The sequence below is a fragment of the Pseudochaenichthys georgianus genome, chromosome 7 (genome assembly GCF_902827115.2).
Source record: "Pseudochaenichthys georgianus chromosome 7, fPseGeo1.2, whole genome shotgun sequence".
NCBI classification, from domain to species: Eukaryota; Metazoa; Chordata; class Actinopteri; order Perciformes; family Channichthyidae; genus Pseudochaenichthys; species Pseudochaenichthys georgianus.
The window spans coordinates 7,279,369-7,307,156 of NC_047509.1; the positions used below are offsets into that span (position 1 = coordinate 7,279,369).

General features: G+C 40.9%; 2 protein-coding genes across 2 annotated transcripts in view; both read left to right on the forward strand.

Annotated features, from left to right (window-relative positions):
• Positions 1-11,214, forward strand: part of fam120c (family with sequence similarity 120 member C) — a 29,055-nt gene extending 17,841 nt beyond the window's left edge. Inside the window, 6 exon segments of the mRNA XM_034087288.1 lie at positions 119-328; positions 2,827-3,064; positions 3,898-4,033; positions 4,362-4,425; positions 5,142-5,150; positions 5,152-11,214. Of these exon segments, the coding sequence (XP_033943179.1) occupies positions 119-328; positions 2,827-3,064; positions 3,898-4,033; positions 4,362-4,425; positions 5,142-5,150; positions 5,152-5,391 (897 nt within the window). The 3' untranslated portion in view covers positions 5,392-11,214.
• Positions 11,215-16,526: 5,312 nt separating this feature from the next.
• hsd17b10 (hydroxysteroid (17-beta) dehydrogenase 10) lies at positions 16,527-26,999 on the forward strand. Its single transcript, XM_034087320.2, has 6 exons — positions 16,527-16,635; positions 17,638-17,802; positions 22,133-22,297; positions 23,104-23,232; positions 23,475-23,583; positions 26,577-26,999. Exons 1-6 carry the CDS (start codon positions 16,612-16,614, stop codon positions 26,765-26,767), a joined length of 783 nt encoding a protein of 260 aa, XP_033943211.1. The 5' UTR covers positions 16,527-16,611; the 3' UTR covers positions 26,768-26,999.
• Positions 27,000-27,788: the final 789 nt, after the last annotated feature.

Here is a 27,788-nt window from a genome sequence, read left to right on the forward strand (position 1 = left end):
CATACAACATCTCCTGAGTGCCAGATCTCAAGGTTCTCAGAACTGTTATCACTTTGAAATGTTCGGCCACTCGTCTGCAGTTAAACAATTTAAATGTGTGTGTGTGTTATCCTTTTAGGTGGAGAAGGTGGATTCCCGCGGCGTGCAGCTGGCTTCCCTCTTCATGGCTGGCGTTGACACGGCGCTGTTCATCAACGATGTGTGCGGCCAGCCGTTGCCATGGGAACACTGCTGCCCGTGGGGCTTCTTTGACGGCAAACTGTTTCAGAGCAAACTGGCCCGAGCCGCTCGGGACCGGGCTGCCCTGCTGGACATGTGCGAGGGACAGGTACGGTTATGTAATCGTGTGGCAGCAATAAACAGAGGACATGATGGATGTGTGTCTTTTTTAATGAAATTACAAGTGAATAAAGAGAAGATCACGCTTTATTAATCACTGTTGGGAAATCGTCAGAGCAGCAACAGCAATAATGAGAATGAAACCCAGAGGACATGCAAGTGTTCACACAAGATTAATGAGAATAACTTATAAGGTGCGGTATGAATTAAAATAAAGGTAAGATTAGATAAACAGGGTGTCCGTGGGGTCTTAAAAAGTATTAAAAGTTGATAAATCAATTTAGCGAAAATGAAGGCTATTAAAAAGTATTAAACGGCATTTTCCAAGGTATTACATTTTGTAGCTTGTTTTCAATAAGTATATAAATTGTCCAAAGAGGTTGTGTTCTACAGTCTGCCTGAATGTAATCATTGCGTTGGTGTGTAGTGTGATTCTGTGTAGTTTATTTATGGCATCCCGTTGGATTTGACGTCCTGGGTGGGAGTTTCAGGAACAGCTCTAAATTGGTTTAGTACCTACTTAAAGGACAGAAAAAACGTTGTCTCAATAGGCAACTACACATCAACTTTGACAAATATGTCATGCGGGGTTCCTCAAGGCTCCATCTTAGGACCTTTGCTTTTTAATATTTAAATGCTACCTCTGGCTGAAATTATTAAAAAGAGTGATCTAAATTATCACATCTATGCAGACGACACCCAGATTTATTTTTAAAATCACACCAGGAGACTGTTCTCCGATTTAGAACACTGAGCAAGTGCATTGAGCACATCACTGACTGGATGACTCAGAACTTTCTCCAACTGAACAGACAAAAAACTGAGATCATTGTTTTTGGAGCAAAGAAGGACCGATTAAAAGTAATCGCAGAGCTTCAGTCAGCAGACTACAAAGCCACTAATAAAGCCAGAAATCTGGGTGTAGTGATGGACTCAGACCTGAATTTCAACAGCCACATTACAACAGTCATTAGGTCTGCTTATTATCACCTGAAGAATATATCGAGGATTAAAAAACTAATGTCACAACAGGACTTAGAAAAGCTTGTCCATGCTTTTATTTTCAGTAGACTCGACAGGGCTGACAAAAACATCCATCAGAAAACTGCAGCTGATCCAGAATGCTGCTGCACGTGTCCTCACTAACACTAAAAGAGTGGATCACATCAGTCTGGTTCTGAAATCTCTACATTGGCTTCCAGTCGGCCAAAGAATTGATTTTAAAGTACTATTGCTAGTTTTTAAATCATTACATGGTTCAGGACCAAAGTATATTGTTGAACTCCTGCATAATTACGAGCCATCAAGGTGCCTCAGGTCTTCTGGGACGGGTCTGCTATCGGCTCCGAGAGTAAAAACAACACATGGAGAGGCAGAATTTAGCTATTATGCCCCGACGCTCTGGAACAAACTACCCAAATCATGCACGTCCGCAGAAACGCTCACTATTTTTAAATCGAGACTAAAAACATATCTCTTTGCCACTGCTTTTAATTGAGCTGCTCATATTCGAACTACAGTATGCCTTTTAAACATGTATTGTTTACCTGTGGTGTTTATTTTTATTATCTTTGCTTTGTAATGTCTGTTGTAAAATTGTATAATGTGTTTTTAATGTATTTATTCCTAAAAAGTATTTTAATTTGTTTTGTAAAGCACTTTGAATTGTCGCGTACAGAAAAGTGCTATATAAATAAACTTGCCTTGCCTCTGAACAGGACATCGCACGCTCACTGCTTGATAGCGCGCGAAGGTCCGTTTACGCCGGTTGTTAAACAACATCGTTATGGGGAATTGCAAGTTTGAGTCCAAATGGTTCGAAGATAAGGAGGAAGGACAATCAATACTGTGTATAGTCAATGTGAGGTAAAGTGTGTCGCCAATGTAACCGGTTAGAACTCCAAGTCTTAAAATGTATGGAAAGGGTCTTAAAAAAGGTCTTAAAAGGTTTTACATTTGACTTCAGGATTCCTGCATAGACCCTGATAAAGCACGTAGAAGTTAAGATTGCATATATACATATGTGAGTGAAGACTAATACAAATAAATATATATATATATACATTTCTATATGCAAGTCCAAAGTAAGTACATTAAATACAGAAATGTAGTTCATAAAGCATTTGAATGACTTTGTGTAGTGGCCGGTTCCCAGTCCAATTTGATACTAACATTTAAAACATGAATATCTTGCATATTGTCAAATCAGCTGAAGCCGTTTCAATTTAGGCATCCTTATTTTTCAGGAGTAACTTGGTCCAAACACTGAATGTACTGATTCAAAACTAAAACGTTAATAATCTTACATTATTGATGAACTTAATAAATGTTTAACTGGAAGATTGTGACTGCTGTCGGTTACTGTGAACGTCCTTCACTTGCTAAATGCTAAACTCTGCTAACGGCTGTCTGGGGAACAGACATTTCCACTTCAGCTTTGTGGTGCGTTAACAGCAATAACTTCTCACATGTGTCTGTGCTCTGCAGGAGGAGCTGGTGTCCAAGGTGGAGAAGATGCGTCAGGCAATCCTCGAGGGCATCAACCTGTCCCGCCCTCCTCCTCCTCCCCCTCCTCTTCCACCTCCTCCCTTCCTCCCTGCTTCCATGGTGCCCCCTTTCTACCCCATGCCTCCCCTCTACCCACCTCGCCCCATGGGCATGCCTCATCATCATCACCCACACCATCCTCACTACCCCGCCCAGCACAGACCAAGAGCCTTCCCAGGTACACAGATGCCTCCTTTTTTTTTTATTACATACTTTCTCCTTTTCATAGATTTATAATTATCTTCATTTTGAACCAAATGTCGTACTAGAAGCCAGTTCTTAGCAGCTTTTTAAGAATGCAAAAGTAAGAACATTGAAAAGCGTGCTATTGATGTCTCTACTTCAATGCAATGCATAAAGGAAGAGGATGAAAGCTGAAAACTCGTTACAGCTGCAGCACGTGTATTATAAAACGACGTGTTAATATAAAGCCTTACATATTCCCCACAAATGGATCTCATAAAAAAAAATCAAATTTATTATTTAAATTTTTTTAATTTTAATTTTGGTATTCTAATGGATAGTGAGGTGGGCTGATGATCGGAAGGTTGTGAGTTTAAATCCTTTCTGGAACACCACTATGAGTGTGCCCTTGAGTAAGGCACTTAGCCCTCGGTTACTCCAGGGAGAATGTCCCTGTAATTGGTCACTGTAAGTCGCTTTGGAATGAGGCGTCTGCTAAATGCCTAATTTGTAAATTATTTTTTTGGGAGAATAAACCCCACAGATCCTCAACTCCGGTGTGTCTCACTCATTAACAACGCAACACAGAGCAACACGAACGTTGTCTACAGTAGCCATGAACTCGCATGTATTTTCTTGCGGTGCCCCCACAAATAGAATCAAATTCTGTGGGAAACACTGCTGACTGCAAAACAACATACAGTACTATCGAGTATTAGTTAGTAGGTCATGTATACATGTTTTATAGAATGTTGACAACGCTATAGTTTCTTATTTAATTCCCTACAATAAGAAAAGTATCAGTAGTCACTTTTCTTCTTTCTTCAGGCCTTCAGTCAATCCCCCCCCAGGGAGGGAAACTGGAGATCGCTGGCATGGTCGTCGGCCAGTGGGCCGGGAACAAACCAGTCCGCGGGAGAGGGGGCTTCAACATGCAGGTGGTGTCAGTGGGAGCAGGGAGAGGGTGAGTAACATGAGGATCCTTCATTCACCTAACAACTGACAAGTTATTGTAGAGCTGGATTTTCTCTGTGTTCTTATAATCACGGTAGATCAGTCGGCCACAAGCATATTCCTCTGTGAAAAACACCAGCTTTTTATAAACACTTTTATACTCTGTATGCCGTCATTATGACTGGATTCAAAGTACATACATAAAAGACTGTTGAGTTATAGTGATTACATTAATATGGGCTGTTAATTACTGATGGCGACAATGAGCAATTTAACGCTGGTGAGATTAAACCCTAAATCAGACTACTTATACTCCTCGTTCTGTTTCTTGATCACAGGAGGGGTAAAGAGATTCCAGCTAAACCAAGGGTGGTGAAAAAGACGCCTACCATCAGATCACAGGTAACAACCACTACACTTTTACTCTCTCTTTCTTTAAGCTCTTTAGACCGATGGTTGCGATTTTTTGAAGTGCTGTTGTATGAGTAAAGTATTCATTGTCGGTGTATAATAGTATATAAGCTAAGCAATGTATTGCTATATAGTACTGACTGTTTTCTCAGCTTATGTTGCCACTATGCAGGCCTCTGTCACGGGAGTCCTTTGATAGAAACAGTAATGTTTCTGTGCAGAATTCAGGAGATGCTGGTTTGCCGCTGCTGCGACTAGTCTCATAGTTTGAGTTATTGTGTGACTTTCGCACGTTTAAATTTGGATGCAACAAGCAAACTAACTGATCAAGGCAGCGGTAGACTGGCAACTCCGGTGTCCTAAATAATAGATTTTGACAAAGGAGTCTGCCGGCTTTGAAGAGCGAATAGATAACAGTTTTACTTCCCTGTCAGATTAAGATGTCTTACAACAAGGTACAGTGGTGAAAATATAGACTTTTTCAACATCTAAATTATATTTTGCTGCTGCCCCAGTCCAAATAAAACGGTAGATCTACCGTATTTATTGACAATTCATTCATCACCATCATTTCTTGACCTCATACAACCCCACCTCTTATTGTACTTTTCCCTACCTGAATATCAATCACAGCTATAATGTCCCTCTTTATCACGTTGCGTCTGTCCTGCTGCTCCTCTGTTAATATTCTGCCTATCGCCCTGCAGACGTCGCCTCCCCCCCCCCTCCAGCAGCCCCCCAAAGCCCTCCGAGGAGGCGGCCGGCTCTCCAGAGGCTGCGCCTCAGCAGCTGAACGGCAGCGCTGCAGCCATCGGCCCCCCCCTGGAGCTGGCCCCCCTGGCCCAGCCAATCCCGTGTGCCTTAGCCAGAGACAACCAATCAGATGGGGTGGAAGTGGCGGCCCCCTTTTGCCTTGACGACTGCCCGTCAGACGGAGCGCTACAGAAGGAGGAGTGACAGCGTCCTCTCCCAGGATGCATTGAGAGTTCTGTGTTTGACTGCCTTCCCCTGTTTTTGTAGCCCTGCCCTGCTAGATGTGCAGCGTCACATGGAGCAGGAGGTGCAGCGAGGCCCCCCCTCGCCCCCACCCCCCCCTGCTCCATGTGACGCTCAGCGGCAGTTAGCTGTTACTTCCTGTTAAGTTTTTCATGTGGTTTTACATTGTTTTACAAAGAGAGGTTTTCTCCATGAGTCTGTAAGCGCCCCGCCCCTCAAAAATCCTAAATGCCTCCCTCCTGCACTCAAGAGTAAAATAAGCTTAAGCCCACCCCCATAACAACCAAGCACTTAATAAAAGCCCCCCCGTCTCCCTTAAAGTATGGGTATCTGTACAGTTAAAATGTCTTATTTTGTGTTTTTAATGGTCCCATTGTTTGAATCTCTGCACACAGATGTTAAGCATGCGGTTTAGGGTGACAGATTGGATGTGGTTTCCATGGTTACAGCATCTAGGCCTGGGCGCCATGGTCGGTGTTGGCGTGTTTGATGGTTGGTTTGTTGCCATAGCCGTCTCGTGCGAGATTTATCTTATATGAATTCTAGGTATGTGAGTAAGATTTTAACAAAGTGATAGTACCATTCTTCTGTGCAGTGACCCCCCGCCCCCCCGTACTCACAATGTTGGTATACTTACTAGCAAAGAACCCCTTTTATTGATTGATTGGTTATCAATCACAGGAGCACTTCTGCACCACCATGGTATTGGTGTGATATCTTACTTTGACCAATGTAGCATAGCCCAGTGCTTAGCTGTGCTTTGAGACCCCCCGCATTTATGCACCTTAAGCCCTAAAGTATGAAAGATATAACTCCACTCCTCCTCCTCCTCCAAAAAAAAAAAGTGCATTATAATATTACCCTCCCATGCCCCTTGTCCTTTACTCCCAAAGCTTTGATTGTATTACCCAAACGGAAGCACTTAATGTTGTATTTAAATATGATACATTTGAACAAACCCCTATACCGGTTAATTGACCGTCTGAGAGGGGTGTGCCCCGCCCCTAAGTAAATCATTATGACTTGTAGAACTACATATAAAGGTAGAGATGTATTTGAGAGACATCAGAATGTGAACTGAGTGGTTTCAGACAAAGAGGCACTTTGTTTGAAAAAAAAAAAAAAAAAGTTTAAACCACACTGGATAGTCTTCTACCAGGTGAGAAAGAAATGATAAAACTCTGAGGCACGTTCTGGAGTTTAAGGCCAAAAAAATAAAAGAATAATGCTGCCAGACAAAAGATGGATATGACCGTGAGGGTTTGGGTAACTGCTGCCAGGCGGAGTTCCCCGCAGACTGGCCTCGCACGTTCAGACATAAAACTTTGCAATTAAGCTGAAAAAGGACTCCTGATGTTCCGCGTCGAGGGTCCTTAGGAATCTTTTCAGATTTCTAAAAAAAAGTTATTTCCAAAGTGTATTTTAAGAAAGGCCAGCCTACTGAGGCAGCCAGTGATATAAAAGGGGTGTGGCGAGTGACAAATCCTCAAAGAGCCCCCCCCCCACCCACTCAGGTGGTGATTGAGTTACGGTTGTCATTACGATAGCCCAACACCATGAGCCGCAGCGCTCTGGTGTGTCACTTTAGACCAGCAGAAAGCACTTCCCTGCCCTGAAGCACCTCGGCCTGAAAACACGGCGAGGCTTTATGGGTCGGATCACATGACGGGAGAGAGGGAGGCCTCATGGCGGACCCCCAGAGGGCCGCTCAACAATCTGAGACTTCTAAGATATTGAATTGTTTTATTAGAGCACTTATGTTTGTAGAGAATGAGATGTGTCCCCCATAGTAGATTTCATCTGACTACGGAAATACAATTTACCAATAGCCGGTAGCACAACTGCAAAATGTAAAAAGCAGTACACCGACAGATACTGCCTGAGAGATGCTGGCCATGATCATTGTAAATCTCTATAAACGTACTTGGAGAGGTTGAAATGAGCTCACTATGTTAAAAAAAGGCAAGTCAACAAAGAAGCACCTTATTTTCTTACTATGTTGATGACTTGTGCTCTATCGTGTGCCACAAAATTGACATGGAAAAGAAGCTCTTACGAAATGCCGTTTTGAAGGAAAAAACCCTGACTATATCTGTAAGTGTTAATGTAGTCGCGTCAGACATCCCCTCAGTTTATGAACTCAACCATGACAGTTGACCCAGCCGCGAGTCGTAGGCCTACGCTCGCCATCACAAGGCTGGGCCGCGCCGCCGTCTCTTACACCAACACCGAGTGAAATCAGAGGTTTCGGACCCGCTAGCCGTTTATTGGTAGGGATTAAGAGTTCGAGTGCTGTAGGTGTTCATAGGTTAAGAGTAGGTAACGGCGTCGGGCTGAACACAGGACTGTAATAACACAGACGCCAAGACTAGGCTAGAGAATATAGCTCCACTGGCCGAAAAATACTAAGTCTAGAATTACTAGGAGTCATATACTTAACTGCTTTTCAACTTTTGACATTAGTACAAATATGTGTATCGCAACAGTACATTGTTAGAAGATGGCTTTTCTGCGGCGAGCCAGAGCGTGATCTGGTATACGATGCCCTCTCGATTCGCTCGCCAGATACCAGAAACGCCACACACACATATACATTTAAACAAAACACACACATACAGGTATTCAGTTGCATTTGTTACCAGCGGCATTCTCTCTGCTTTTGTGCTGAAGTGATTTTGTGCAGTTTCAGTTCCCAGTGGAGTGCTCTTCAGTTCATCAGAGAGCATTTTTTGGTAACACATTCTACTGAGTCTTATAAAAAAAAAAAAGATCCCACATTTTCAAGTTTGCATGGACGGATTTAAAAAGACATGCCATGACAAACACAACCATACTTACACACACAAGCACACATAATGCCACACAACACACACATACATAGATGTTAAACCCTGAGTTACACAGTAGCTAGTATGGATAAAATAAAGTCAACACAATACATGATGTAGTGTCCCTCTCGTCCTTGTCTGTTTTAGTTCGATAGATATTTGATCAGTGATTTTTATGCTTGTTATCCTAACCCCCCGCCCCCCCCCTGCTATTACACTTTTTCTCGCCCCCTCCTCCTACTCCCCCATAAAAGGTTCATTCACTTCTTCTCTTTAATGCCCCCTAATCTTCCTTGTAGTCCACACACACACACACACACACACACACACACACACACACACACACACACACACACACACACACACACACACACACACACACACACACACGGCCACTGATTTAAATCTGCAGTGACGCAAAACCAACACACACATTTTACACACAGGTTACCCCTCCTGTCCGGTTCTTCAGTTCTCTCTTTCACTCTTATCGCCTCCCTCTCTGCCTCTCCTTTTAGCCCCTTTTAGGACCGTTTCTATTGGCTGTTTTTTCTCTTTGGGCTGCCCCGCCCCTTAATCAACCCAACTAACAGTAAAGGTTATATTAACGTTGATAATCAGTTTCTGTATGTATCTAGCCAGAGTCTGGAAAAAAAAATCTGAAAAAAAAAATCAAAACGGTTTTATTCAATTGTGCAAATGTGTTTTTTCTTACTATTTTTAATGTTATTACATCTTCTAATCTAATCCTTCTACCATTGCTTCAGTTAGTACTGAAATACGCTTAGCCAACCTAGAGATTTGAACTGTAATGATTGCGATTTTCCTTACCTGTATTTTATATGGCATCTTTAGACCACCGTTTATTATGTACGTAAGTAAATATTGCCCGTTTTCGAAATTAAAATTGTCGTCTGCACTATGTTATGATCCTCATAATATCCCTGAAAACTATTTCGTGGTCGACTCATTATCAATCTAAGCTGAACTTGCACAAAGCAGCGTAACATCTCTTGTAAACACCTGAGAACCAAAGTACACCTAGCATCCCCTCTACTCCATATAAAGCCCCCCCATAGCCCCTCACGCTCCCCGGCATCGACGGTTTACCCCCGAGTAACAAGTTTTCCGATGAGTATGATTATATATAATGACATTACAGCACGTGTGATTTATCTGACAAGTCTGTGAGGTAACGGTGTTTTTTTTAAACACCGTGGTTTTCGTGGAGACGCAGACAGACAGGGAAAGGAAGGACGTTTTTGTTCGACAGTGAGTGAGCGAGTGGACAGGTTTTAGGCATTGTGGGTCAAATCACCCGTCCTGTTGCTCGCTCACGCCTTTTTGTAACTTCTTCATTGACTGAATTCAGGCTGTGTGCGAGCCATTTGCACACGCTCAGATCAACACTAATACACGAACAAAGGAACAACATCTGGCAGATATGCTTTCAGTCACGCTGGGGTTTTGGCGCCCTCTTTAGCATTTCTCACATGTTATTGTTGTGCTCTCTCAAACTTGCCTTTAACTGCCCAGACTCGGATTGAAAGGGCAACTTTTTGCTGATCTGAGTCTCTTCACACGTGGGCATGGATATTCTGAATGTGGCTGGATTTTCCTCAAAACACAAATCTGAGATTATTTAGCATCTAATACATGGCATATGAAATGTGAAGTGCAACTAAGAAATCATTTATGATTGTTAAGAACCACAATCGTATTCTAAGACCCATACTACACCCTTTCACCAAGTTTCAGGATCATTATTCATTTTTGTAAACCTGCGTACAAAGAAACCAATCTGAAAACATTTCCTTGGTGAAGTTAATTAATAGATTAAAGGTTAATCTATGATCAAATCTGCGACTATATACTACCATTTTGTTCATTTAGATCAAATGTTGGAGCAAAAATGCCAAGCATTTTCTCAACAGGTCTTTTTATTTATTTATTCTAACATTACGACAAAAACAACAAAGGAAGGGCATATCAATTGAAAGTATTTCTTAGTTGCCACGTGGATTTGTTCATGACTTTTTGCATGGAAAATGTGAAACTTATTTTTTTTAATGTTATTCATTCAACTATGAATTAGTTAATTGAGAAAATGACATCAGAAACAATCAATTCAATGCATTTCTGATCAAGTTCCTGCTCTCAGCCGAAGTGTCATGAGGAAAATTCACCCTCTCTGACTGATAAGAGTGGTCCAGCGGATAGTAAAGGCATCTTGCCTCACAGCCGACACAAATGGGAGCGCCTCTTGAGGAGCTCGACAATGTTGAAGAGAACCAAAAGTCCCAGAAGAATATAAGTGTGCTATGTTGTATTGTAGAAGTCAAACGGTGTTATTGTCTGTCATACAGAATGTGGAACGGGGTCATCGGCTGTGTTGTACCTGTTCTGATCTATTTGCAGGGTTCTCACAGCATTTTGTCCTGATTGAATAAGGGTCCCTATATGTCTGTCTCTCTCTACACTGCCAAACCCTCCCTCAACAGCCCCCCAAGCTCCAGTATAACCCCGCCCCCCCCTCCAATGGAGTCCCAAGCTGATCATTATTGGCTATTTTTTGTTTTGTCACGATTGGGCCCTTAGCCACAAATGTACCAATGCATGTACTACAGTATCCACCCAAAACTACATGTGCAACGAAAAGGGTTAAATTGATCCATAACATTATTGTTATAGAAATATTATCATCATTATTGCTGTTATAATTATGGTCGGTATAATTTGTCATCATTGTTAGCATTATGGAAGCACCGGACTGTTTGTGGAAAGATGAGAAAAAGGAAAGCTTTTTTTTTTATTTTGTCTGGCTGTTGGTGGTCTGATCTCACAGAGGGAGGGGAGGAAAGGTTCAGAAAGAGACAAAGATGGCAGTCATGTTTGTACTGGTTGGGAAATGACTTACAGTGCTGAAATAAAATTTATTCTTTTAGTAAAAAAAGTATTTCTGGAGTCTAGTGTCTTTTTGTATGAAATATGTTTAAATGTGCAGGTACTTAAAGATGGGGTAGGTAATTCACTTCAGAAACACTTTTTGTTATATTCCATGGAATACTCTTAACATCCCGATAGCAATGAATACATTCAATGCTTTGACAATAAATATATTTTTAAAAAAAATCATCTGTGGAAGCCGTGGCGCTGTAAAAGCACGACCAGCCGGCCCGGCTAAAGTAGCTGGATGGCCTACCTGCCTGTCAGCCTTCCATCTGTGCACAGACTTATCTCGTGCCCTCATTGGTCATGTGCGCGTTCGTGTGTGTTGGAGGAGGGGCTCTGTCAGGAAGTCTGAAGGAAGGGGCAGATTTTTTTCGGTTGAGTACTTTCAAATTCTTGGGCACTCCAGCTGGTTTCTCCATTCTTACCTACCCTACCTTTAAGCTTTGTTTATGAAAGCTTGAAAACATTGGACTTCAGTATGATTGCTGCATTTCTTTTATTCCATAACTATAGCAATCATTTTAATTGCGTGTAAACTGATTTGATAATTGTGAATTGTATGCATATCTATAAAATAGTGATGGAAGAAGTCATGTCCTTTACCGCACTTAAAGTATCACTACCACACATAATACTACAGAACAAGTCAAAGTCCTTCATTCAAAAAATATTACTAAATGTCATGGAAGGTTACAACTATATTTACTCAAGTACCGTACTTTCCATTTCAAAAATGTGCTTTGTTCTACATCCTTGTTTTTTTAGTCTTTGCTCCTTACAATATATTATTTGTTACTTCTCTATTCCTAGTGTTTTAACCCCAACCCTTTTTTTTAATTAAAATTGACTTTATTTATGTTTCTATATGTATACACTCTATTATTATTATTATTATTATATTGAATACAATTATTATCTATGCCTAGAATTTTAAATAAAAATATATGAATAATAATATTTATATTAAAATTGTCTTAATTTGTGTATCCTTCGGTTCTATATATAGTTGTTTTAGTTCTATTTTATATCTATATTAATTTTGTTTCTATCTGTATTTAGTTTTAAAAAATAAATATTAAAATATATATATTTCTTCATTCTAAATAAAGTCCTATATAAAGTTGTATACAATCCCTATTATTCTAACTATCATTTGTATTATTATTTTAAACCCCTGTTATTTTTATTGCATCATTTTTATTTTATTGAATAAAAAAAAAAAAATTCTCTCTGACACAATCGTGACGTCACTAGGCCTCGTTTTCAGGGGTTGGTCACGTGATTTTTGGCGTGGTGAAGCGAGGCATCGAAACATTTCACTGCGATACTTCTGCTCAGAAATGTCGGTACCGTGTACGAGTAACGTCCGCTGCGAGCCTCACATCGATAACTGGTGCGGATCCAGACGAACCAGGAACCCCGGCAGCAGTAGCAGCAGGAGGAAGCGGGACCGGAGGATGTGACAGCGGGCGGGAGGACCGGGAGCTCGAGAACCGCCAATTCCTGTTAGCTGTCAGCTAGTTAACACTGTTGGGCTAGCTTAGCGGGCTAGCTTAGCGGGCTAGCTGACTTCCTGGGCTTCTGCTGCATTTAAAAGCTAAACTAACCACTCTGCAACAGGGTTTTAATTCTTACTAATTTAATATATGTATTGTTAATGTTAATACATGTTTATTTGCTAAGCAGCTAAAGAGCTTGTAAGGCTATGAAGGTGTCCAGGTTTAGCCTGTTAGCCTCACCTGATTGAGGGTACTAGCTACCAGCAGACCGTGTTAGCGGCGGCTCATTGATTGCTGCTGGATGTGCGTTGGTGGTGAGGCCAGCTCGTCATGTCCTGCACCTTTTTATAGCATGTTTTATGTTGTTTTTGTCCCCTAGGTCTGCCACTGGAGACCCTTCTCAAGGAGAGGAAGCATCTTGAGAAGTAGGCTTAACATTTTTCTGAAGGATTGGTCTCCTTTTCTGTTCTCTAACATCTTTAATCTTTCACTACTGTCCTCCTTGTCAGATATATTTTAACAGAAATTGGCAAGAAACTGCACGGATAATGTAAAAAGCAAAATGTGTATTTTGTGGTTGTTTGGAATAATAGAGCCAGTTTGAATTGAGGTGAGTAGGAATGTTAAATACATGAAGGGAAGGGACAAATGTGAAAAGCTGTTAATCTGTAAAAGAGGTTAACTTGTATAATGGTTAAGACGAGGAATACATAATGTGTAGTTCACTATGCATATTTCAATACAAAGTCTAAATACGTAACATAGAAAACTAATTATAGTGTGTGAAACGTGTGGTTTTGTTCTGCTTGGTATAGCCTTAGTATAGTGAAATATATGCATTAGATTTTGGTTTTTAAAGGCCTAGTTCTGATAATTGTTAGAAGTTTTATGATTACTTCTCAATAGTTGATGTATGGTGGTCGGCACGCCCCCAGTTTGGAGAACCAGAAAGAGCAGAGCAATGTACTGCTGTGGATGGGGGCATTAGAAAAAAACAAATGTCATCCAACTTAAAAAAACTCGAATATTTGTACTGCTTTACTTTGTTTAAGACAGCCCTTTCTCACAGGCAATTAAAGGCATACTTTCTCTTTCTTGGAGGCCACCAGACTCCATTACCAGAACAGGTAATTTAACTTTGTGAAACACAGGATCCATTAATCTACCTTTTTATCTTCATTAGTGAGTTTGTTGTTTGACTTTGGTGTTCAAAGGGGTACGTTCGGATTCACCAAAATCACACAATTACTCTTACTAACCAATCGGAGCACTGGTAGACAAACCCTGCACACTCTGCTTGGTAAAATGTCTATGTATGTTAATGAAGTCTGGTGGCTTTTAATGAGAGCATGTATAAAGGATATCATTCCACGTCTGAGTTTTATTATAATATTTTCACTGCTTTACCTTACAGTTTCAGACTAAAATTAATATAGATATTTGTTTTAAGCTGCTAAAATATGTTTTGTGGCTGCCCCATCCACTACTATCCCTCTCATGCTTATTATTCATTTCTATGTGCATTCTTTTAGAAATATAAGGATCGAAATAAATGACTACTAGACAACGGGGGGACAGATTTATTTTTGCTGTAAATATATTGGAATGATTTTTGTCTCCAGATAAGAAGGGGGAGCTGTGGGATGAGGTAGTAGTTTGTATAGTTTTAGGATCACACCAGATCTGGGAGATAACTATACAGCCTACTCTCTTTCTCACGGCAACCTAAACCATCACCTCCACGATGGAGCCCGTCGGCAGCCTATCAGAATCTTGCTTTCAGTTGCCACGGTGACTGAAGCCTCTGTTGCCATCGGTTGACCAGCACTGCTCCAAGATTACATTGGTTTAATTTAGCTGGTTTTCTTCTGCTGGCGTGTGTCTGTAGCTGCGCTGTGTTGAGGTAGTAAGTTGTGTTGTTGTGGGGTTTGGGATATTTCAACCCCTTTTTTGGAGATACAACTGTGCAACTTACTGCCTTCCACAATGCGGAAAAATAACCAGCTCCTGCAGCGCGTGAAGACCGGTACATCCTTCCCTTTTTGCATGTGTTCGGTAAGCTAACGCATTGTTAGATTCTCTGTGAAAAGTGGGTATTGCATGATTAGTTTGTCATTTTTTTATATTCACTTGACAAATTCTTCTGCAATTATTGTGATAATTAAATAACAGGAATCACTTTGTTTTAGCAACAATTCATTTGTTTCGGCTTCTCAAAACTCTCTGTGATGTAAAACTGTATTAGAGCTGCAACACATGTATTGAGATTTGACGGAGCAGAGTGCAATTGTACTTTTTATTAGTCCTTTTATTAGAGGTGTGTGTGTGTGTGTTTGTTTTTAGAGTGTCAGGATGGATCCCTCGTCTATTTCTCTGCAAACAAAATCTACCTACGGGTACAAATAAAGAACCTCACCATACCATATTTTTCTGCAGATTATTTCATGGATGAGTTTGGTGTTTGTATTAAGAATCTTAAACCCCCAAATATTCAGTTTACAGTGAGTTTAAAAAGTGTCAAAGCTGCTATCAGAATTGTAGTTGTTTAAAAATGTCTGAAGGCATTACATTAAATAAAAAGATGCATTTCTGTCACTGAATTAATCAAAGCTGCTCCATGATGAATATACATTTCTCTTTTTGATTCACTTCCAGTTGGTAACATTGTCCCCGAAATCAGGATTTATATTGAACCTGTTCATAAGGATGGATTCTTAATTAGAGTATAGAAATATCTAATATGTTAAATTCTGTATTTTTGCATCCATTTTGAAATAAACTAGATTTGTGTGTTTTGTCATTTGGGATTTTTTTATTTGTGTGGGGAATTTGTATCCTGAGTGAGTCAAAAACATTCAAGTATATACATTTTCTATTACCCTACACTACTCCACCACTTTCATTTAATAGTGACCTTACCATTTCAGATTAGTAATATGCATTATAATCAACGACAAGATGATTTAATACTAAAGATTACAGATAAAACGATTAATCATTGGGCAAATCACAAGCTGTCCAACAGTATATAAAGTAATTAAAATGAGGGATTAGCACATTGATGCATCAAGGATTATAATTCTGTATAATGCGTTATGCTGAAATTAGTTTCTCTGCCGATGAGCAGTTTTATTTTAATGCATTTGTACTTTTAATGAAGTACACCTTTTTAATGCATGACTATAACTTTTGATTAACTCTATAATTACTTCTAAAGTTTAAGCACTGGACATATAACCTTCAGTTGAGCTGCTGTGATTGGATAACCTCTGTGAGTTGTTCCCTCAATGGCTCACTGATTGGTTAAACCAGAACCAGGTGGGTCCCTCCCCTAAAACAATATCAGCTATTTAATCAAACAAAATGTAATGTTTTTCTTTTTTGGTACTGTTTATTTTTTTATTTGACAAATGCTTTACATATGAACATATTGCCAATACTATGTGGGTGTACAGGATTGCACTGCAGCACATCATTTGCAACAGGAAGGCTTAACATGTTTCATGAATAATTGTAGAATGGTTAAAAAACGATTTATTCATGAATGAGATTTTTTGTTCAAATATGTTCAGGAGATCAATGTTATCTATTTTGGGGTTCTTGGATATTATAATATATATTATTTCATTATCATTTAATTAAATGTTTTTATATTATTTAAATGTCAGTTATTAAAAAAAATAATCTATATATGTATTTAATTATTTAATTAATTTCTATTTTTGTCGTTTTATTTAATTTAATTTGAATGTTTTAGTTAATTTTTTCATCTTATTTCAGTTCTGAGCCACAACACAAAGTCACCAGTTGGGGGCGTGGTTTGCCAACTGCCGAAAAGAAACTCACGAAGAAGAAAGATCAGCAGAAAAAGACGAAGAAGAAGAAGAATCACATAAAGCAACATGGCGAACATTCGGTGTGTCAAGGTGAGAAATAAAAACATAAGTCTTCACACTGCAGCAATGACATTATTTACTCTGTGGGAATTTGATCTTTAACTATGTTATTGCTCTTGTGGTGTACATTATGTGAGTTTTTTTATTATCATTCGTTAGTTTGTTTTCGTCGTAGTTCAGAAGTTTTATTGTGAAGCTAACATGTTTTTACATCACTGTTTCCACCTAATCCACAAAAGAAATTAGGTATTATTTAGTGTCATTTTTACTTATATTTAGGTAGTTTTAACTCAAGTGCTTTACTAAGGTAAAACACACAGGTATTTGTAATTTAATTGAGTGTTTTGTAGTGGTTAAATCACATATTTGCATAAATAAAAAAGCATTGATGTCTTAATATATAAACAACACTTCCAAGATATGAAAGGAAGTTCCATTCATCTCTCTTTTCTATACTTATTTCTTTGGTGAAACATTATTTGGACTTACTTAAAATATTGAGTACATTTTCAAGCTTTGAAATCATGTACATTTGCCTTATGAAATGAGTAAAAGAGAAAGTTAATGAACACAATGTTGGAGTTTTTCCTCATTTTTCAAGCAGAATATCAAATATATGCACAAAGGTCAAGTGTAAAAAATATCTGACATGAAAAACATTTAATCATCATCCAAGATATGCATACAGGTGAAGTGTAGACATTTTTACAAGATGCTAAACAAACAAAACATTAGCATTTATTTCCTCAATTTTTCATGAATCCTCACTATTGATACGTGACTTTCGATATGATAAGAACTGAAATTGTATTAGTATTTATGTATTAGATTGAAAGAATTTAGACCAAAGGTTGGATTTAAAAAAACAATTTTCTTTGGTCTGTGAATTTAATCACTGCGTTCGTTTTTCACCAGCCTTCCACCGTGCCCCGTTTTTTTCCCTGTATTTTTTCCTAATTACATGTTTTTAATTTCTTGTGTTTCCTATATCTTGAACCCCCCTCCTCCCTCTGTTCCCTCCATTCTGGGTAGGGTATGGTGGGTCTGGTGACGGGCGGTGCGTCGGGTTTGGGCCGGGCCACCGTGGAGCGTCTGATCCAGATGGGAGCGTCCGCTGTGATCCTGGACCTGCCCTCCTCTGACGGAGCCGCCCTGGCAGCCAGTCTGGGGGCCCGCTGTGCCTTCGCTCCTGCTGACGTGAGGCCAACACTTATCAGAAACAATCATTCATTCCAAATCAAAATGCATTTACAATCCCATTCAAGTCCTGAGTATTGTTTACATACTTAAAAAATGGTCTGGAGGTGGAATTCAAATGTTAGACTCTTCCTCTGGCAAGAAAAACGACTATATAGAGTGATATTACATTGTGTATGTTTGTATTAACAGCTATTGCCAAACATTTTTTATTAATGGATATTTTAAAACAGGGATTGATTTCATTAGTTTTTTTATTTGTATTAATAAAATACGTTTTAATTTCCTCGCAGAACTAGGTATGTAGGTTCACGAATACGAAGAATTTGCTTTGGTGTAAAATGGCGCATACATAAAGGCGATTAAAAAGGACTGTTTTTTTACAAGAAATATAAATATTCAAAACAGTATGAGAAATTACTAAATAAAATATGTGCAATATATCAGAATTAAAAAGTGGAAGGGCTATGCATTGCATTGTTACTGAGTTGTTACGCTCAGCAGAGGGCGCTCACACAACGTGTGTGTGTGTGTGTGTGTGTTATGTTCCCTGGTAGATCTAGGGGTACCAAGGGAAGTAGCGACACACAAGATAGCCGGACGAGAGAAAAAGGAGAGGAAACTCAATGCTGAAGGAGTTTAAGTGAGGTTTTAATTAGAAAATCAATAAGGCGGCTCACCAGCCAAATTACAAAACACGACTACAATAAACATCACACAACTATGCTGGGTCTCACACAGAGACAGGCTGCACACATGCAGCCAGACGAGAAGGAGAGAAAGAAGGGGGCCCTCACTGCCGTCCTCCTCCGGTCCTATATGGAAGCCCTGATTGTCGATTAGGAGCACCTGGGGAGAGGCTGCACCTGGGAACAATCAGAGGGAGAGAGAGGAAAACACACACACGACCACACACACACACTACGGCACGTAACACTTCCCCCCATAAAACACACCTTATACTGCTCACCAGCAGCCAACACCGGAGCAACACATGGAACACACACAACACACACACCACTCACTGAACACAGATCCACATCGCTCTGAGCTAGGTCCACACCCACCGCTTCAGAGACGGAAACACCCACAGCACTGTCACAGACGGACGCAGAACTTAACTGCAACTCACCACTCTGTCGCATCGCAACCGGGTCTTTTGGAACTGCCACCTGCTCCTTCCGAGCTACACACTCTGCCTCTAGATGACCAGGATCAAGACAAAAGAAACACAATCTCTTTTTCTTGGGTCCTGGAAGAGAAGCAGAATGAGCATGTGTGGCACGCCTGTTACGAGCTTTCCGGAAACCAAAACGATGAGGAGATTCGCTCTGAGCCAAAACACCACTGTGTGATAGCTCAAGCCCTTCCTCATCCGCCATAGTGGTGGCCTGCTTTCGCTTCCAAGCTGCACAGTCGGCTATCATGTGACCTGGGTCAAGACAAAAATAACACGCTCTGTCTAGCCTGGGACCTAACAATGGAACGCTGGCACAGGGAACATAATTATCAGGAGCTCTCCGATAAGTGTCCCGCTGAGGAGGATCCCGCTGAAAAAAAATGCTCCGATGTATCAGCGCAGACTCGTCTGCCAGAGTGGCAGCCTGCTGAATGGTAGTCACTCTCTGCTCATTCAGGTAGACTAACGTACGCTCCGGTACACAGTTTTTGAACTCCTCTAACAGCATCAGCTCACATACTGAAGCGATGTCATCCGCTTTACACGCTCTACACCACCTGTCAAAGAGGACTTTCTTCTCCCTCGCGAAGTCCACGTATGTTTGGCCAGCAGCTTTCCTCATGCCGCAAAATGCTGCCTGTAGGCCTCAGGCACAAGCTCGTATGCCCTGAGAATAGCACCTTTCACCTTGTCATACTCCAAACTATCCTCGACAGAAAGAGAAGAGCAAGCTGCTTGAGCCTTGCCGACTAGCTTGCACTGTACAAGTATGGCCCACACGTCGTCTGGCCAGCGCAGAGCAGCAGCAATGCGCTCAAATGCACCAAAGAACATCTCCACTTCCGACTCAAGAAAGACAGGGACCAGCTGAATGTTGCTACCAACATCAAAAGCAGCAGCAGAACCTGAAGGTGTAACGGCAGAATCACCCACCACAGCTGCTTGGAGCTCTAGCTGACGCATCCGGACAGCAGTGTCTGCCTCCAACTTCCTGATCTCCAGCTCCTGCTTCCTGATCTCCAGCTCCCTCCTGAGCTGAAACTCTCGCTCACGCTCCTCACTCTCACACTGGAGACGAGCCACACGCACTTTTACCCTGCATCTAATTTAGACCCCATAGCAACGGCTACTTACAAATATTATTATTTATTTATTTACAAACTTCCCCAGATCCTGCCTACCAAACTTTACCTAACTATCTTCTGGAGCGTGCCGGGCTCGAGGCGACTTTAAAGGCAACCATCAGCGGCCGAAACCCTGAATCGCCTGCCCCCAACAGGGAATAAATCCCCACCCAGGATTACCCCGAAAATAAAAAAGGCAAAATAAAAAATGAGTGCCTGAAGGAAGGACTGATTCAGTCCAGCTAGACACTCCCCTGTCTAAACTGAGGAAGCTGTTCAACAGTAAATAATTTCACAGCCAATCCTACACTTATATACACCAGGGTTTCCGCTAGGATTTTTTCTCGCCGGTCAAATGTCCGGGCAGAATTTATTTTACCGGACTAATTTGAAACTTACCGGTCATATTTCAATAATAATAATAGTTGTGTAGCAGAGTTTCCGTTAGCAGGTAATCACCGGACTATGAGCAGATATGCTTCAGTTTAAAACTCAGTTCACGGGCTCATTTTTATATTGCTTCAGTTTATAATCGTAACAGATCGAAAAATTCAGATTCATTTTTCAATAAATGATTCCACAAACAAACAACATAATTATTACATTCAAACAAACTACTTGTAGTAGATAACGTACATTATTCAGAAGTTTACATCAACTTTGAATAATAACACGGGAGAAACGGATCCTCTCCCTCCCTCCCTCTCTCCCTCTCTCTCTCTCCTGACAGCAGGTTAGTTTCTCATGCAGCTCGCTAAACAGAGGGCGGGGCTTCAGGTGATCATGCAGAGCTGCGTGTCTCGGTCAGACTCAGCAGCTGATCTGATCTCTCTCTCGCTCCGGTTACACTTCACTCGCGTTTATGTCCATATCGATCAGATCCAGCTCTCCTGATCGGCCTTTATAGAGAGCACCGATCAAACTATTAAGAGTGAATATCGGCCGATAATGACCGGCGGCCGATCGATCGGAGCCTCCCTAATTATTACCAGACATTTTGACCGTCAGGTTTTGAATTTACCGGTTTTTTATAAATTTTACCAGCTAAAAACCGGTAATTACCGGCTAACGGAAACCCTGATATACACTACTGCTCACCACCAAACCCAATAACACTAACCAACAACCAAATACTCACTCTTTGTCTCAAAGATTGGACGAGCCCCCATGTTATGTTCCCTGGTAGATCTAGGGGTACCAAGGGAAGTAGCGACACACAAGATAGCCGGACGAGAGAAAAAGGAGAGGAAACTCAATGCTGAAGGAGTTTAAGTGAGGTTTTAATTAGAAAATCAATAAGGCGGCTCACCAGCCAAATTACAAAACACGACTACAATAAACATCACACAACTATGCTGGGTCTCACACAGAGACAGGCTGCACACATGCAGCCAGACAAGAAGGGGGCCCTCACTGCCGTCCTCCTCCGGTCCTATATGGAAGCCCTGATTGTCGATTAGGAGCACCTGGGGAGAGGCTGCACCTGGGGACAATCAGAGGGAGAGAGAGGAAAACACACACACGACCACACACACACACACACACTACGGCACGTAACTGTGTGTGTGTGTGTGTGTGTGTGTGTGTGTGTGTGTGTGTGTGTGTGTGTGTGTGTGTGTGTGTGTGTGTGTGTGTGTGTGTGTGTGTGTGTGTGTGTGTGTGTGTGTGTGTGTGTGTGTGTGTGTGTGTGTGTGTGTGTGTGTGTGTGTGTGTGTGTGTGTGTGTGTGTGTGTGTGTGTGTGTGTGTGTGTGTGTGTGTGTGTGTGTGTGTGTGTGTGTGTGTGTGTGTGTGTGTGTGTGTGTGTGTGTGTGTGTGTGTGTGTGTGTGTGTGTGTGTGTGTGTGTGTGTGTGTGTGTGTGTAAGCTCAAGATCCAAATGTATGAAGATTTATGCCAGACCTTTTTTTTGTCACAGTTGCTTGCATAAAAATGAAACCAACAAATGTATTTCTTCTTTTGATGCATTTAAACTGTATATATTTACACGTCTGGTGGGTGATAATCTCAGGCTTGATTGAATTGCCAGGTGACGTCGGAGGAAGAGGTGCAGTCGGCCGTGTCTCTGGCCACAGAGAAGTTTGGGAAGCTGGACCTCGCGGTGAACTGTGCCGGCATCGCTGTCGCCGTGAAAACGTACAACTTCAACAAGAAGATCGCACACAGCCTGACGGACTTCCAGCGCGTGATCAATGTAAGATGTACGCAAGGAAGGGATGCATTCAACATTAGTAAAAAGTTATATTTCTTTGACTCTTTCAGTCGTGGAATGTAGTTAAGTAGATTTACTAAAGCACATTCAAGGTTTATGTAACTTTATACCTCTACTACACTGTAGTGGAGACATATTGTTCATAATACTCTATTCTACCTTTCTCTCCAGTGAAACACCTGTATTTACAGATTTGGTCATTTGAAAAATGTTGCTAAATTGAAGGACAAATGTTTCTTCATGGGTGAAATCTCCTGTTGTTTATTTAAATAAACTATAAAAATATTAAAAAATAATAATTTTAGGCTGGAAATTGATCACAGACAACGGGGCTGATTTTCTATATGATGACCTTTAATAATAATATAAGATATTTAAGATAATAATCCATTACTGCCAGAATGCTCCTTTCCTTACCTTCAGGCTATCTGAAAGAAAGCTTTATGGTTTGATTCTTTATCCACATTTGATAAATAAAAAAGCCACCACATTATTAAATAACATAAATACACCATGGTAAAAACATATAGTGCAGTTCTTTTTTGATAAAGGAGTGAACCTAATCAACTATTGAAAGAGCCGGAAACATTATCAAATGGTAAGAACTGAGGTGTATATTGCAGGTAAGCATGGTATTACAGAAGAAAGTTATTATGGCCTGTATTGCGTGTGGTGGTCTTGAATGCAGGACTTTAGTAGTCGGGCATCTCAAAGTGTTATAAATACTATCACTTGACTGAATATCTGAACACTTCGTCCTTCACTAGACTTTTCTTTGTTCCCTGCAGGTGAACATTGGAGGAACCTTTAATGTGATCCGTCTGGCGGTGGGGGAGATGGGGAAGAACGAGCCTGATGCCGATGGACACCGAGGCTGCATCATCAACACAGCCAGCGTGGCAGCCTATGACGGACAGGTACTATTAAACACACACATAAAATAAATCACGTGGTGTTTGGGCAGCTGTGGCTCAGTGCTGGACTTCGAATCAGGGGGTAGCAAGTTCGAGTCCCACTGCAGTCAGCATGTCGTTGTTTCCCTGGGAAAGACACTTCACCCCAAATTGCTCCTGTGGGGATTCTCCGCAGTACTGAAGGTATGTCGCTTTGGATAAAAGCGTCAAACAAATGACATGTAACGCTCCGATTTTCTCTCCAGGTCGGCCAAGCAGCATATTCAGCTTCTAAAGGCGGCATCGTTGGAATGACGCTCCCCATCGCACGAGATCTGGCACCCATGGGCATCAGAGTCATCACCATAGCACCCGGTTAGTGAAAAATGAAGGTTTGGATAGGCCTGTCGTGATAATCGATACATTTACTTATCGTACGATAAATAAAAATGAACTCGATAACTACACATCTCGATTCTCCGGTGTGGCAGTATTTGGGATTCAAGCCAAATCAACGAGGGGAACCTACGGACTTGAATGAGCCGGGCGGTGTGTCGCATTGGTTTAAAAAAAGGCAGCGACAAAAGCAGGCAATACCACACATTTGAAACTACACCTAAAACACAACCACCCCATTCCGTTTTCCCAGCTGGCAGCTGGAGATGGAGAGCCCCCGCCCGACAATGCAAACATGTTGGTGTAACTTGCTCGAAAACTTTGAAAAACAGATTTGGATATGGCCTGTTGAGGCATTTGGGTCTTTGACAGTGGACTGTACACTTGGCTGTTGTTTTAAGGAGGTTTTTTTTGCTTGAGAGATAATGTGTGCTCATATTTATTTATTTATATATATATATATATATATATATATATTAGGGCTGTCAAGTTAATAACGCGTTAACGCAAAAAAAAAATAACGCCACTAATTATTTGAACGCGATTAACGCATGTGTATTTGTTGTCCTCGGCCGCCCCGTAGTTTCAGAGCGCATCGAGTTTAAAATACCATCTACAAGCTGATGCTGACAGCCCCGCTCCTGCTGCCTGCTTGCGGCAGACCACACTTCCACGCTCACCGGCAGGCACCGACTGGCCATCGGGAGGACCGGGAGGGTGTGTGTATGTGTGTGGCCCGAGCGAGCGAGAGAGAGAGACCTTACGTGCATTGTTGTTGTTAGCATCTGGTGCTAGCTAGCTGCGCTAACGGATATAAGGAGCTGTTTAAATGAAAACAGAGGCGCGCTCTATCCACACAACTGCACCGAGCACTTGACTTTATGCAGGAAGCCAGACAGCGGGACATTGTACGAGAAGTCGGCACACTCAGCACGGATAGTGCAACATGATTGCAGCGTCCAGGCAGCTCCCGTTCGAGCATATGCCTTGAGTTGCACATAGCTCCAACGATCCATCACACACACACGCACACACACACACACACACACACACACACACACACACGCACACGCACACACCATTTGTATTGTATTATTGTATGAGAGGTTCCAGGTTGTTGTGTTTAATATTCATGAGAATATTTGTCACTGTTCAAATGATAATAAACATTAGCATAAAGCATATTTGTCCACTCATATGTTGATAAGAGTATTAAAAACTTGAAAAATATTCCTCTAAGGTACATTTAGAACAGATAAAAAATGTGCGATTAATTTGCGTGAATTAACTATGGACAATCATGCGATTAAATATTTTAATCGACTGACAGCCCTAATATATATATATATATATATATTAATTAGGGCTGTCAAACGATTAAAATATTTAATCAGATTAATCACAGCTTAAAAATTAATTAATCATGATTAATCACCATTCGAACTATGTCCAAAATATGCCATTTATTTATGTATATTGTTGTGGGAATGGAAAGATAAATGAAAAGAAGGCGGATATATCCATTTAACATACAGTATCTATGTTTATTATAACATTTTTCTGCGTGTCAAAATGAAAGACAGCCCACACACCTATCAATCATCAAACCGTGGGGTCTTAATTCATTACGTGTTGATTTCTATCAACGGGGGAGTACTTCAGGAAAGTCGACAGGGGGGGGGGGCTAGTGGAGTACTTCGTGACCACAGAGTGTGAACGTTGTGATCAGCTGTTTTAGCGCAGTTCTCCAGTGAAGGGGGCAGTCTCCCTCCGCAGCCGGTTGGCGTAGTTTTGGCACAAGTCCGTTGTACAGACCGACGTTAACAGCAGCCCTGTCTGTGCACACGGAGACCGACTCTGTCGTCCGGTGATCTAACCGCCTTCTGGAAAAGCTTCACAAGTACGTCGGTACGCAAATGCGCTTTGTGACACAAGTGACGGTACGCACATAACCTGCGTACCAGTTATGTGCACCCCTGTACCAGAGCCATATTATTACTATTATATGGCTCTGCCCTGTGCTACAGCAAGTATTCTCCGTCGGGACTTCCTGCAACAACACCACGCCGTTATCAAAGATGTTCTATTGAGAAGACGATCACTACGTGACAAAAGTTTTCAAAACCGTGGCTACTGAAATCAATCTTACTAACTGCTGTCTGTGCAATTTACTCCGCGCGAGTTGGCAGACTTTATTTTGCTAACTTCAACATCATTTTTCATGGTGGGGCTAAGCCATTTCTTGGTATGGGTGTAGCCTACCCCAGCGCTGCCACTGGTGGCACGTATGGGGCGGGCCATTCTGCACATGCGTTAAATGTTAAAAATTAATTCAAAAAATTAATTACCGCCGTTAACGCGATAATTTTGACAGCACTAATATATATATATATGTGAGGGAGAGAGCTCCGTTTTCCAGCCTGACTCTATTTCAGTTATTGTTTTGGTTGTGTGTTATTTAATTTATTTATTATAAATTAATACATTTGTTTTATTTATTATATATAATTTATATATTTTAATATTATTTCACATTTCATTTGCAATGTTGAATGTTCAATAAAAAGTTATGTTTGAAAGGATGTACTTGAATTATTATTATTATATATTATCATTATGTCAGTGCCGACAATATTATCGTTTAGAAAAATGTATCGTCCAACAAAATTAATTATCATGACAGGCCTGGGTTTGGATAGGATAAGGGGCGGGACATCTCTTAGTGGTTGACCAATCACAACAGAGCCGGCCAGCTAACCAATCAGAGCAGACTGGGCTCTGGTTTCAGACAGAGGGTGAAAAGAGGTGCTGCTGCATGTATGAGTATGAGAAAAATAAAGAGCTTTTTGAACATGTATATTTATGTTTTAAAGTTCAAAAAGGTCTTAATTTGATCTCATGATAAAGATCACTGATTTTAAACTGACATTTTCTTGGATACTAAAACATGTTCTCTCTTTTTTTTCTTCCAGGTCTGTTTTCCACGCCCCTCCTGGCCGGTCTTCCAGAGAAGGTGCGCTCCTTCCTCGCACGCCAGGTGCCCTTCCCCTCCCGCCTGGGAGACCCCGCTGAGTTTGCCCACCTGGTGACGTCCCTGGCGGAGAACCCGATGATCAACGGCGAGGTGATCAGGCTGGACGGAGCCATTCGCATGCAGCCCTGAGATCAGGAGAACATTTGTACGTCCGAGTGTCATTGTGTTTCTGCCTCGTGCAATTCTGTTGTAGAAAGCTTTCTATAGGACATATAAACTGAATGAACAACTCATTTGTATCATCTTTGCGTGTAAGAATGTGTTTAATACATGTCTGTACAGCTCAATGCAGTTCTTTATGAACTCCACTTTGGTTGTTTTGTAAACTAATAATAAAAAAACTCAGGTGGGTTTGATCTAATGCAAAGCTTCTGTTCTTAATCCTCAAAGAGTACATGTTATATTTGCCTCCAACGTCTTCTAAATCACTGATATCACACATTTCGTTTCCAACAGAAATGACAATTTCCACAACATCTTATACTTATTTAAATGTGAGTTAAACAGGTTGTGTACAATCCCCTTGGTAAATGGAGGTACTTTTATGTCTGATCTGCAATTAAAGATTTTTTTATCCAACCCTGATTTAAGCGCTGCTATTGGGGAAGAGAAAACCAAATATTTAAGTTATTAAAATTCAGTGAAGCTCAGTAATGTTCTTTACTGCAGACTAATATATTGATTTTGATTTGACACGGTTATAGTTTATTTTAATTTTAAGAGGTATTCAAAAGTTCTAAAAGTCATTACATTTCTTCTTTGATAGTGCAGGTACCCCGAAGACCCTTTCTGAAGCCAATTGTCCCCCATGCCTTTTCAACCAATAAAAACATAAAGCTATGACTGCATTATGTGAAGTTGGCATGTCTGGATTTCAGGTGAATTATTTGATCACACCTTTGAAATAAGTCAGGTTCCTAAATTGGCATTTTACCTTTTATAAATAAATGACTACTATATGATAAGTAAACAAATAAAACAATACTAAAGTAAATGCTTACATTAACACAAAGCTGTGTATGGATTTAGTTAACAGCTAGCACAACAGTTTGTGAACAAAGTCTGCTTATATTATACTGACATCCTCCTGCTAATTATCCATACTAGTTGAAGATGATTACATATTACATTTACAATATTATTTTAAAAT